Source organism: Rhinatrema bivittatum, chromosome 4 (assembly GCF_901001135.1).
Source record: "Rhinatrema bivittatum chromosome 4, aRhiBiv1.1, whole genome shotgun sequence".
In the NCBI taxonomy this organism is placed as follows: domain Eukaryota; kingdom Metazoa; phylum Chordata; class Amphibia; order Gymnophiona; family Rhinatrematidae; genus Rhinatrema; species Rhinatrema bivittatum.
The window spans coordinates 166548612-166561902 of NC_042618.1; the positions used below are offsets into that span (position 1 = coordinate 166548612).

A 13291-nucleotide genomic window follows, 5' to 3' on the forward strand; every position below is an offset into this window, starting at 1 on the left:
ACCCTGTATCCTAATGAAAGTAAACAGGAAATAAAAGGTTAACAAATAAAAACAAAGCAAAAAATATATATATAGTAGGTGATACCTTTTTATTGGATTAACTTAATACATTTCTTGACAAGTTTTTGGGAGCTAATACTCCCTTTCCTCTTGTCAGAAGAGAATGAGCAAAAGACAATATAAGTGAATCATAAAAGGCATTACAGTGATTCCACACGATGGTTTCTCTGTAAGGTGGGAAGGGGGCTTGGAGGGAGGAGCTAGACCCCTGTCAGTTACCATCTCCTAGTGACACAGAAATAGGAGGCAGACCGACCAAGATTCCCAGAAAAAGCAGGCTGGGAGGCTGTAGGGGACATGCCAAGATAGACAGACCTGGGAAGGGAGCTAGAGGAAACCAAGGGCTTGGAGGGGATGAAAAGTATAGACAAAAGGCTGGTGAAGGAAAGCTGAAGAGCTGGAAGAGGCAGTGGGGTAGTGATAGAAAGTTACCTCCTAGTGATACTGAGCAAACTTCATCCCCGACATTTAGCAGCGCTTAACTCTTGTTAGCTTTGTGTCCTGCAATATTTAGCAAGTGCAGCATTTGATATTTACATTTTATGTCAAAGGGAAAAGGTTGAAAAGTGGTGTCATTTGCACTTTTGCTACCCCCTCCTCCCTACCCCATTCCTTTGGGTCTCCCTGAAATCCACAATCCAAACCTGGGCTGCCTGAGGCAGTAACAATCAGACCTATTTCCTAGTGATAGAAGAATAGGTGTCACATATCACACAAATATGGCACCGCAAACAACAGGGGCAGATCAAGGCAATCTGCTGCCTGAGGCAAGGGATGAGACGGTGCTCCCACTCCCTCAAGGCACTTGTTGCAGACGTGTACCCTTGGGCCTAGGAGGAGTTGGCGCAACCTGCAGGGAGGAGCCCTGCAGGTTCCCCACTGTCGGCTGGCGGAGCTGGCTGTGGCAGAGGCCCAACTGGAGCGTCACCTACATCAGCCCATGTTCCCCATAGGTTGAGCATCGGGTGCCAGGGCCGGCAGGACCTAGGCGTGGGCCTCTGCTGTTGAGGTGAAGATCCATAGAGGAAGTCAAGTCACAGGCCAGGGCAGGGTAGGGCAGTCGAGTCACAGGTCTGGGCAGGTAGATTCAGACAAAATCAGAGTCAGGCAATGGTCAGGGCGGGCAGCGATCAACAGAATCAGAGATCAGGCAGTGGTCAGTGGCAGGCGGAGTTCAATCAGAGTCAGAGTTAAGGCAGTAGTAGACTGTATTTTTATTCTAACTTTGTTTTATTATTTTTATCTTATTTGAATTTTTTTGTTACTATCATTGTAAACCGCTTTGGTCAATCTTGTATTGGTAAAACGGTATATAAATATTTTAAATGGGATCTTCTTAGTGTTTGGATAATTGCCAGGTTCTTGTGGCCTGGTTTGGCCTCTGTTGGCCTGGTTTGGCCTCTGTTGGCCTGGTTTTGCCAGGTTCTTGTGGCCTGGTTTGGCCTCTGTTGGAAACAGGATGCTGGGCTTGATGGACCCTTGGTCTGACCCAGCATGGCAATTTCTTATGTTCTTATGTAGTCAGTGGCAGGCAGAGTTCAGTCAGAGTCAAGGTTCCAAGCTAGGGTCAAGCCAGAGATTTGTCCGAGGGAAATGCAGGGCAGAAAGGCAGGCGGGGAGGCAAGGAACAGCACAGGTGGAGGAAGAAACTGAAGACTGACGACAAGGGACTGAAGATTGACCACAAGAAGACGATGATGGACTGAAGACTGGCCATAAGGGAACAAGAAGAACAGAAGATGGGGAACTCAGGAGCACAGACCAGCACTGATGATACAAGGACCAGGAACACAGGAACAAGGAGCAAACCAGGCCCGCAGGAACATGTAGAGGCAGCTAGCACTACCTGGAAGTAGTCAACCTATTGCCAAGGAACTGGCCTGAAGGAAGCACGGCCCTTCCAAGGGCTGAAGGTAGTGACATTATCAGTGGGTGCTGTGGGGGATTTTCCGCCACAGGTCCTTTAAATTTGAAACAGATGTGCATGCACGTGCCTAGGTAGCATCAGTTAGAATCGGCGGCAGGTGACATTGGCCTCTTCGGAGCATGGTGGCCAGTCACGCTGTCATCCCGGGGAATCACAATGGTGTCCTGCCACCACCGGCTGAGCCTGTAGGTAAGCGAGACGATCCATGGGAGCAGCCCACACACAGTGGAACACAACAGCATGGTACAAGTCAAATCATTATAAGGGTCAAAAGTGTATGTGTGTGTGTGTGTGGGGGGGCTCTCTTTGTAGTCTGGCCCTTTTTGTGATATTAAATGCTGCGGAAGAGGGAAATCAAGGGTCAGAGTTCCCAGAGGAGTGGCAGATAGTAATAGTGGGCATGATTATAAAAAGCATTTATTCAAGTAAAACTGGGTTTTACGCATGTAAATGCACTTTACTCGAGTAAGTGAACTTTTGAAAATTGCTACAATAAATGCCATTGAATTGTCCATAGGATTTACTCATGTAAGTGGACTTTATGCATGTGAAGGGCTTTTGAAAATTGCTATGATGTTAAGTTACATTTACGCACGTAACTCCTTTGAAAATGACCTCCAATATTTCTAGAAAGCTGACAACCCTGACAGGCTCCCAGGAATCCTAAGACCTGCCTCACACTTTTTCCCCAACATTTTTTCCCCTGGAGAAGTGGGAGATGGGTGAATGGTGGCGCACTCTCTCCAGGCCAGTGCAGGGGCATTAGGCACCCTAGGCCACCCTTACAGCCTTGTGCTCACATACCCCCAACTACTCTCATCACACACAATTAAACATTTTGCATTTATAACAGATGTTACATGAAAAAGGACATTCAAAGTATAGTCTTGTGAGGTAAAAATATCGCAATATGTATATTATTTTTACATGCGCTTCTGTGGAGTCAACCGGAAAACTCTTCAAAAAAGACACTTTGAGCACATCTGGAATTAGGATCATTTAAAGTGCATTGGGTGTGGACTTGGCCCTTAGAAAGCCATGAGTAAACTCAGTTACAATTACAATATAGTAATCCTCCTATATCAAAACAGCAGTAACTGCCAGCACGCAAACTAACAACTCTACCTATGAAAAGGCAATACTGCAAATATTACAACAGGCCCTGAAACAAAATACACCTCCGATTAGGAAACAGAACCTGCTAAGCTGCTATAGATCTCTACACAGAAACTACATGCACCTACGAAACCTATGTAGAAACCTAACTTCTGTCGCACATGCAGAATACAGACAGACCCCCAGCAATACTGAATAAAGAGACCAAAAAGTATAAATAGAAACGTGCAGACAAAAACTAAACTGGAAAGCACAAGAAGCCAGATTCTGTATGCAGTGCAACAATGGAACAACAGAAACATCACTGTTACTCATAAAACAATAATTAAGAACCATAACTCATCATTCATAATTGTAAAACCATACTAATGAAAAGGATAAATATTTCAAAAAAGCTGATGAATAGAACATCATTAAATAATTAAACTGATAACATTTTTTAAAAAGTTCTCAAAAACAAAAAAAACCCAACAAAATAGCAGACATATCAAACACTCAACAATTAAAATTAATAAAAATAAAATTAATCCCCCACTCTTCATGCCTGGGAACATTTGATTTCCAGTCACCCTTAAATTGTTGTGGATTGGTGGGGGAGGGGGACTGCACACAGTTCTGTCCTCTCTCATATACACATATTCTTTAGCATACATATATTCATTCACAAACACTCACACGTGCACGCTCCATACACTCTCTCCCACATTCACTCACACACACACACTCACTCAATCTTCTTTCCCTCCAGAATGCACAAGTGGCAGCAGCCTCTACCTTCAGCCCACAAAGCTGACGAGACCTGGCTTTCTTTCTGGGGCACGGGCGGATGCACTTCTGCTCCTTTCTTCTGGTCACACAGGCCAGTGCTGCTCCTACTCCTTCTGGTTGCAGCAATTGTTCCTCCTTCTTCCCACCTGGGCAGACCCACATGATACAGTTTCCTCTTCTCGGCCCACACAGGCAGGAAGAACAAGGTGGTGCAATCGTCTCCTTCCTGCCACTGCTGTGCCAACCCCAAAACGATAGCATCCTAGGCAGTCCTGCACCCTATCCAAATCAACCCCCCCTCGGCAAACATTCTTGCTCCTCCCTACTTCCTATCCTTTTCCCTCTTTTTCTTTCACTCACCTCTTCCACCTCACACACACCCCTTTCTCTTTCCTCTCCTTTCACTCACACCTCCTTACCTTCCCCCCTTTCTCACGCAGCCCTTTCCCTTCCATTCACTCTCCTCTCACTCACCCCTTCCCATATCACTCATCTGTCCTTCCTGCCCCTCCTGTCCCCTCTCCCTCCATTTTTCACTCATTCCTCCCCCACTCAACCCTTTTCACTCATTCCTCCTCCCCTCCCCCTCACTCATCCCCCTCTCCTTCCCTCACCCCTCTTCTCACACACTCCCTTCCCTCTCCCCACTGCCCTCCCTCACCCCTCCTTCTGTCTCCCTCATTACTCCCTCACTCTTCCCTTCCCTCCCTGCTCCTCACTCACCCGCTTTTTCACTCACCTGTCCTTCCCTCTACATACCCCATTCACCCCTTTCCCTCCCCTCACTCCTTCACTCACTCCTCCTTCCCTCCCTTTTCCACTTCCTCTTCTTACTCACCTACCTTTCCCTTCCCCACTCACCTCCTCTGCTCACTCACCCCCTCACTCAACCCTTCCCTTCTCTCCCTGCTCATTCACCCCTCACTCACTCTTCCCTCCCCTCCCAATCACCCCTTCCTTCTTCTCCTCTCTTATTCACCCTTGTCACGCACCCTCTATTTCCTCCTCTCTCACTTACTCCCTCTTCCATTCCCTTGCCTTGCATCCTTTTTCCTTCAGGCCCTTCCCTCTCACTGACCTCTCCTTTCCTCCCCTTCCTATCCACTCCTTTCTCACTTAGTCCCATTCCCCCTCCCCCACTGGTCTTTTTTTTTTCTTGCCAGTGAGATCTAGAAATCCCGTTGGCACAACATTATCATCACCACCATGGGGTTCCTCTTCTGGCCTGCAGGGGGGTGGGAACTCAACGGGCACGTCATTTCTCCGCATCATTGCGGGACTCCTCTTCTGGTCCACAGTTAGTTATTTATTTATAATCACTTATATCCCAGTCCTACCAAAGTTCAGGCCAGAAAACATTAAAAAAAAAAATCATAGTTTAAACAACAAAACAGCAACAGATAAGAACACAAACAATTGGACTAGATGTATTAGGAAATCTGGCTACCTTGGCAAGTGCTCTAGGAGGTGCCTGAGCCGGGTTTTATTAGCTCCTCAAAAGTCTGTTAAATAGAAAAGTTTTGAGGGCTTTTCGGAATACTTTTGGATCTTCGATACTGTGTAGGTGTCTAGGTAATGAATCCCACAGGCTCAGGCATGCTATGGAAAAGGCCCGTTCTCTAGTGGAATCAAAACAGGTCATTTGAGGGGAGGGAATTTCAAGAAGTTGTTTGTTAGAGAAGCGCAGGGATCTGCTGGGAATATATATTTTAAGATTGGCATTTGTCTAGGGTAAAGAAACGTTATGTATTTAGATTGTAGATAATGGATGTAAGTTTATATTGAATACGCCATTGTACTGGCACCCAGTGTAATGAGAAAAGGACAGGAGTAATATAGTCCTGAATGTTGGAGCCAATAAGGAGTCTTTCAGCAGAGTTCTGGGTGATCTGAAGGGCACGAATTGTGTTTTGAAGTAAATTGATGAACAGAGAGTAACAGTAGTCTAGAGAAGAGAAGATGAAGGATTGAAGAACTATTTTAAATCAGTGGGGTTGAGAAATGGTTTCAGGTGTCGTAGTAGTTTTAGTTTAGTGAAAGAACTATTATGATGTGGGAGATATGAGGTTTCATAGAGAGTAACGGGTTGAGAGTGACACCTAGGTTGCGTACCTTCTTTGAAATGATGAGGAGTATGGGATTCTCGTATGTTTTTTCTCTACGCTGTCATGGGGCCTCTCTTCTTGCTTATGGGAGTGGGAACTCCACGGGCATGTCGTTAAATACGTGTCGCAGCAAGTTGAGGTGGCCGCCACAGCAGTGCTTTAAGGGGCAGTTTTCCCATCCCAAAATTTTGCCCCTTGAGGTGGCTGCCTTACCTTGCCTAACAATAGAACCATCCCAGCAAACACCTTCTGAGAGGAGAAAGGAGAGAGGTAGATAGAGGAATAAATAAAAAAAAGGCAAGACATGGTGAAAAACAAGAAAGAGAAGAAAAGAGAGGAAATTAAAGAAAATTAGAAAAGCTTAAGAGAGGCTCACACAAAGAGAAAGAAAGGAAAGCGGAAGATAAAGGGAAGAGAAACTAGGGAACAGCACAGAGACAACAAATAAAAAGAGATCATGTGAGCAGCACCCCTTTTCAAGCACACAGAGCCTGCTGAGAGCTCGTGGGAAGCTGCAGCAGCAGAAACCTCTGTCCAGAAAAGAGATTCATTGCACCTCCTTACCTTTATCTGTTTGACCTCATATTCGATCTTTTTGATTGGGTTTCCATAAATATCATTCCCAGAATCCACTTCTTTTCCAGTAACAGCTTTTGCTCTGATCACTGCAATGACAAATAATAATAAAAAAACAAAATGAGTTTAAAAGAAGGAGATGACGCTCTTGTGACGTGAATCCAGAATAACTGAAAGATCAGGTGCAACTGTTTTTTTGGGGTTTTTTTTTTTAACTGTGATCAGACAATCAAATAATCCAGGAATGGAGTGAATGAATCATATAGTGCACACGGTGCCTGAACTGCAGAGGAGCTGCTACTGAAATACCATCTCTGCCCTCTCAAAATATGCAGACAAAAAGTATCATGGAGTAAGTAGCACTTAACCCAAACTCTCCTCCAGGTGGCATCTTTTGTGACTGGTTGCCCGGGTCATACAGTCTGATGACCAGTTACAGCAGGATCGCCCTCAGAGATGAGACACAAGTCCGCTGGCTCTACCACAAGTCACAGCCTTCTATGCTGCAGACTCTTGTTTCCTGCTCAGCCGAGGGTCAAACATCCAGGCTAGCAGAGAAGGAACACAAACGTATTGTATCTCCAGGGAGTGCCTTCAGCACTGGGATATACTCAGCTGCTATGTTACTGCTGTAGGCTCAGGTCACAACCATGTGCACCCCTGTTCTATTACTGTCCTCAGACCACAATCTAAATGTTTACATTTTTATAATAATTTCTTAATGCAGATTTTTTTTTCTCAGTTTCTCTAGAATAGATTTTATACCTTTCCACTTATATTTTTCATATTGAGATGTTTTATTGAGATCTTTACTGTTTGGCTGCTTTAACATTTCTGAAATCTCACAGGCTTTGTGCTGCTATAGCCTTGCATCATAGAAAACTGGCAAAGCAGGAGAAAACTTTCAGCGCAAGGCAAATCACTAGTCTGCATTCACAAAAATGTGCTTAAATGCCTAGAGAAGGATTTTATCAAATAACATAGTATTAGATATTTATACTCCAGGCTATGTGATTCCCTTTAACCATTTACATGGATTGTTAAGTGTAGTAGTAACGCTGATACAGGCCAATACAGTACGGTGTGCTCGGCCGAGCACACCGTTTTACACCCATTTGGACGCACGTTTTCGACGTGCTCTTTTACCCTTTATACAACAATGGGTAATAGCGCCTCGAAAACGTGTGGCCAACCCCCTGAAAACTAATAGTGCTCATCACATGCAAATGCATGCATGCATCCTAGAGATATTAAGTCGGAGGAACCTAAAATTTAAAAAACAAATCTGCCCGCTGGTCAGCAGGTTAGAAAAATGGATGCTCAATTTTACTGGCATCCATTTTCTTAACTCATGGCTGTCAGCAGGTTTGAAAACCGACGCCGATAAAATAGAGCATCGGTTCTCGGACCTGCTGATAGCCAACTCTACTGCTAATAAGGAGGCGCCAGGGACGCGCTGTTGTACCTAGCACATCCTTATTAGCACACCGCCTCATTTAAACAGAGAATCACGTGCCCAGGAGAGGTGCATGGGCGCGTGTCAGGAGAGCAGGCACTCAACATGGAGCGCCCGCTCTCCTGCGATTTTTACAGTATCGGCCTGATAATGTATAGGTGGATTGTGACTCGATTCATCTGCTTCTGGGTAAGGGAGATGGGCACTCCTAAAGCAGTAACTGCTTTAGGAGTGACTGGAGAAGCCTGAGGGGGTGGAGGTTAATGTGTAGGTGAGTTGTTAATGTAAACCAGAGGCTTAAGATATTGTTCTTGCTTTGCCTAGCAAAGGTGAATTAAACTGCAGAGGAGAGAACTCTTATTCACTTCCTGTTTGAAATGCCAGGGAAAAACAGTAAAGACAAATAGTGACCTGTGAATTACTTTGCAATACTTTTGTTGGCCAAGAAAGAGAGCAACTGGGGGAAAGGGGGTGCTATGGCTTGAGGCCAGTGGTATTATTTCCTGGGTTGCAATGACACCAAGTGCACCTGGCTACAATTGCTAGGATTAAATGGATATTTCCCCAGAAGGAAAATTTTGAGTTGAATGGACCTATGGTAGTTCTTGGAATCAGAACCTGCGGTGTGTAATCCCTGCCCGGAGGATCAGGGAATTGATTGCTAATGAATTTTTTAAAATAGGTATAAAAGATAAAGGCTGTCTTTTGCTTAAGGTCACACAGGCAGAGCAAGGAAAAGACAGAAGGACATAGCAATGAGGTAAGGTTCCTATCCCAGCCACATGGCTGCTACCACAAAGGAAAAAGCAGTTGCAGATAGTTGGAAGCATTCCTTGTAGCCATAGTCTGTAGAATAGTAATTATATAGTAGGGCCGAGAAAGCAGTGGCTTGTTATTTTTTAGTGAAGGAAAAGAATTTGAGTTTTAAGTAGCTCCTGACTTTTTGTTTTATTTATAGCTAAAAGAATAATATTTAGAATAGTATCTACATATACTCAGTATCAGGCTGACTTAGTTGCAGGGAAAATCGGAAGATTTGTTGTGATTTTATATATAGTAGAGAGGAAATTAATTTTTTTTTGGCATGAGAACCGGGACTTCCAACTCCCTGGAGCAAGTGGACCCTGCATCTAAGCTGAGCACAGGACTTCAAGCATCTGCACCGGCTTCAATAAGCACACAGAAGAGCAGCTCATCTAAAGGGATAAACAAGAAATCACATGAGACTTAACTAAGAATCTGTGCTATTATTCTGGCCAAAATTTAAGAGAGATTTTGGAGTATTTTGCAAACTAAGGGGGTCATTTACCAGACGGATCGCACGCGATAAGGGACGTTTCGCACGCGAAAAGTCCCTTATCGTGTGCAATACCAAGATGGGGGCGGAGTCGGCCCCGGAAGAGGAGGAGTCGGGGCGTCACCGGGGCCGACTCCGCAAAGACGCCGCGAACGACGAAAAGGTAAGGGCCTTTTCGCGTCTTATTTTGCGCCCAATAGCTACACCTTCTATGGTGGCGCTATTGGGTGTGAAACCGGCAGCGATCGCACCGCCGCGGTGCGATCACTGCCGGCTAGCGCAGGACCGCCCCCGTTTCAGCCCCCTGCCCCTCATTACCTAAAGTATCGCAGGCCTGCGATACTTTAGAAAATGAGGCCCTAACTGAGCTGTGATACAGATTAGCGCTTGTGATTTTTCTTTTATATCTTGCACTCTGATTTTCCTCATTTTCAATGTTAATAAAATGTTCTTTCTTTTTCTTTACTATATCACATGTGTCTGTGTTTGCTATAGAGTATAAGAATCCTAATGTGTTATGTAAAAGTGCAAGCACTGATTTTATATGCATTACTTGCAACAGCCACATATTGTTGGTTTTAAGTTATTACCTGTTGTTCTATTCCTGGCTCCAGCCTCTTCTTCCCATCCCTGGGAGAACCTTTAATTGTGTGGGTGCACTACATGGGCCTGTCTTTAATCACACAGCTGAGAGGTGAAGTTAGTTTTGTGGCCCCTCCCATTCTAGGGGTGGGGTTTACTTTATGGGGGACAAAGTATAGTACTTATGCCGATAGAAGGTAAGTTTATAACATCCCATATTGGGCTAAAGTCTGCATGAAGAAAGTACACGCAGACTTTAGCCTGAATTTTTAAAGTGGATTTATGAGCACGAGCCCACTGCGATAATTAGTGGATGTCCACAGAACCTTCTCGGCATACATGCACACATTCCAGCGGAGCGCACTGTTAACTCGCGTTCGGACGTGCTAGCTTTACCCCTTATTCAGTAAGGGGTAACAGCGCGTTGAAAACACGCATCCAACCCCCCCGAAACTAATAGCGCCCACAACATGCAAATGCATGTTGATGGCCCTATTAGTTATTCCCGCGCGATTCAGTAAGTAAAATGTGCAGCCAAGCCGCACATTTTACTTTCAGAAATTAGCGCCTACCCAAAGGTAGGCGTTAATTACTGCCAGCACCAGGAAAGTGCACAGAAAAGCAGTAAAAACTGCTTTTCTGTACACCTTCCGACTTAATATCATGGCGATATTAAGTCGGAGGACCCAAAAGTTAAAAGTAATTTAAAATAAAAAATTTAAAATTGGCCCGTGGTTCGCGGGTTGAAAACCGGACGCTCAATTTTGCCAGTGTCCGGTTTCCGAACCCGTGGCTGTCAGCAGGTTTGAGAACCGACGCCGGCAAAATTGAGCATCGGCTGTCACACTCGCTGACAGCCGCCGCTCCTGTCCAAAAAGAGGCACTAGGGATGTGCTAGTGTCCCTAGTGCCTCTTTTTACTGCAGGCCCTAATTTGAATTTTTTTTTTTACTGAATCGCGTGCATAGGAGAGTGGCCTGTGCGCGCATCGGGCGAGCGGGTGCTTGCCCGCTCTCCGTGACTTTTACTGTATCGGCCCGTTGATTAGGAATTTGTTTATAGTTAGCACTGGCATGGCTAAGTAGATTAACAATGCAGTACTGACCATGTGTCAAACAAAGTGGATTTAAAACGATGGAGATGGATTGGGGTCTTTTATTGTCTTTGGATGGCAATTGTATCACATGTAATGGGAATGTTGGTTTTATGAATTGTAATCTGCTTTTAGTTTTATTTGATAAGGTATAAAATCAAATCTAATAGATAAATACAACAAATCTTGTAGGAGTTAGTGCAGCAGTATGTACTGACACATCACATTATCTGACCGTGTACTACAACTTTTTGTGTTTTTCAGTACTAGCCCTGTGAGGTGGAAAATTATAACACAGGTAAAATACACTTATCACGATAGAAGTCAACTTTTCAAAACAATTAGGAGTGCTAAACTCAATCCAAATGACCCTTCCCCGGACACAGACAAGGAGTTTGCCCAATATTGGTGGTACTCAAGCACCCATTGCATCCACACAGCTGGCATCTATGCTTTTCATTTCTCTTTCAGTCAGACACAAGCTGGAAAGAATGAACTACTTAATGCTATTCGTCAAGTATCCATCAGGTATTCTAGCACTGGAATGCTCAATTACAACTGGAAGCACTGAAAAGGTATGCCAGCTCATTTTCATGCCTTTTCTTGGCTAGCTTCTAGTGCAGGGATAGGCAACTTCAGTCTTAGAGTGCCGCAAACAAGTCAGGTTTTCAGACTACCACAATGAATATGCATAAGGTATATTGACATGTACTGCCTCGACTGTATGCAAATATGGAGAAGGTACAGAGAATATGGAGAAGGTACAGAGAAGGGCAACCAAAATGATAAAGGGGATGGAACAGCTCCCCTATGAGGAAAGGCTGAAGAGGTTAGGGCTGTTCAGCTTGGAGAAGAGGCGGCTGATAGAGGTCTTTAAGATCATGAGAGGTCTTGAACGAGTAGATGTGAATCGGTTATTTACACTTTTGAATAATAGGACTAGGGGGCATTCCATGAAGTTAGCAAGTAGCACATTTAAGACTAATCGGAGAAAATTCTTTTTCACTCAATGCACAATAAAGCTCTGGAATTTGTTGCCAGAGGATGTGGTTAGTGCAGTTAGTGTAGCTGGGTTCAAAAAAGGTTTGGATAAGTTCTTGGAGGAGAAGTCCATTAACAGCTATTAATCATGTTTACTTAGGGAATAGCCACTGCTATTAATTGCATCAGTAGCATGGGATCTTCTTAGTGTTTGGGTAATTGCCAGGTTCTTGTGGCCTGGTTTGGCCTCTGTTGGAAACAGGATGCTGGGCTTGATGGACCCTTGATCTGACCCAGGATGGCAATTTCTTATGTTCTTATGATGACAAAAACAGGAATTTACAAGGCAGAAGGATCTCTCTTGAATCAAGGGCAACACTCACTGCTGATATTGTTGAAGAAGCAAACAACTTAGAGATCAGTGGGCAAAAATTCCTCAGAAATACATCTTGCACAGAAGGCATGGGAATTCTGCTACGATTACCCAAAAAGATAAGAAATAAAGGCACAAAATTTCATGACAACACAGTTGAGGAATCATGTCTTGCATCTCTATAAATGATTCAGAAGAAAGGTTTTTGATGGAATTTTGGAAAGCATCACCTGAGAATTAGAGTGCGGATTCAAAGCATTTCAATAATATTGGTTTTTACATTCTGTTCAGTCCTAAAATATGTAACACTAGAGCCTGAGGAACTAAACGCGTTTAAATGTCTACTTCAGAAGTAATCTACAAATTCTTCTGAGAACTTTCCTTGTGAAATGCTGCATTTGAAAATTTTTTTCAAATCTGCTTTTTGAAAAGAATATAAACTACTTCCATTTATGTAATGTAATGAAAGTTACAAAAAAACACCCAAAAAACAACTGCAGCTCATTTTCAATAAAGTGTACATGGACGTTTTGCATTAGAGATATTTTTGCCCACTCCCTGACAACATATAAGTTTCAGCCAGCTAGCACTCATAAAAACTGAAGGCCTTCTAGTATGGGACAAGAAAAGGTTAAGCCACCGTGCTTTTTTTGTCTACTGACTGTGAACTTGCAAGAGAAATTGAATTTGGGGAGATAAGAAATGAATTTGTAATGAGAAAAGCCAAAAAATAAAGCTTTAAAGTGAATTGGTCTGTTTATAAAATGCTTGCAAGCATATTGGTCCATTAGAGCAAAAACAAATAACAAAAATAAAACAATCCAAACCAACTGAATAATAGCATTATCTAGGTCAATTTTTAAAAGATTTTATCCAGAAAACTATTTTAATTTAATACAGGATTTATATTCCACCATTCTGAGAGTACGTCACCAGTCAGGGATATAACATAGGCCAT

The 13291-nt window shown here is 43.7% G+C and overlaps 1 protein-coding gene across 1 annotated transcript in view; it reads right to left on the reverse strand.

Annotated features, from left to right (window-relative positions):
- TIMP2 (TIMP metallopeptidase inhibitor 2) overlaps positions 1-13291 on the reverse strand; it is a 73917-nt gene that overhangs the window by 17385 nt on the left and 43241 nt on the right. Inside the window, exon 2 of the mRNA XM_029599144.1 lies at positions 6541-6641. Coding sequence (XP_029455004.1) covers positions 6541-6641 — 101 coding nt within the window. The remainder of the gene's footprint in view (positions 1-6540; positions 6642-13291) is intronic.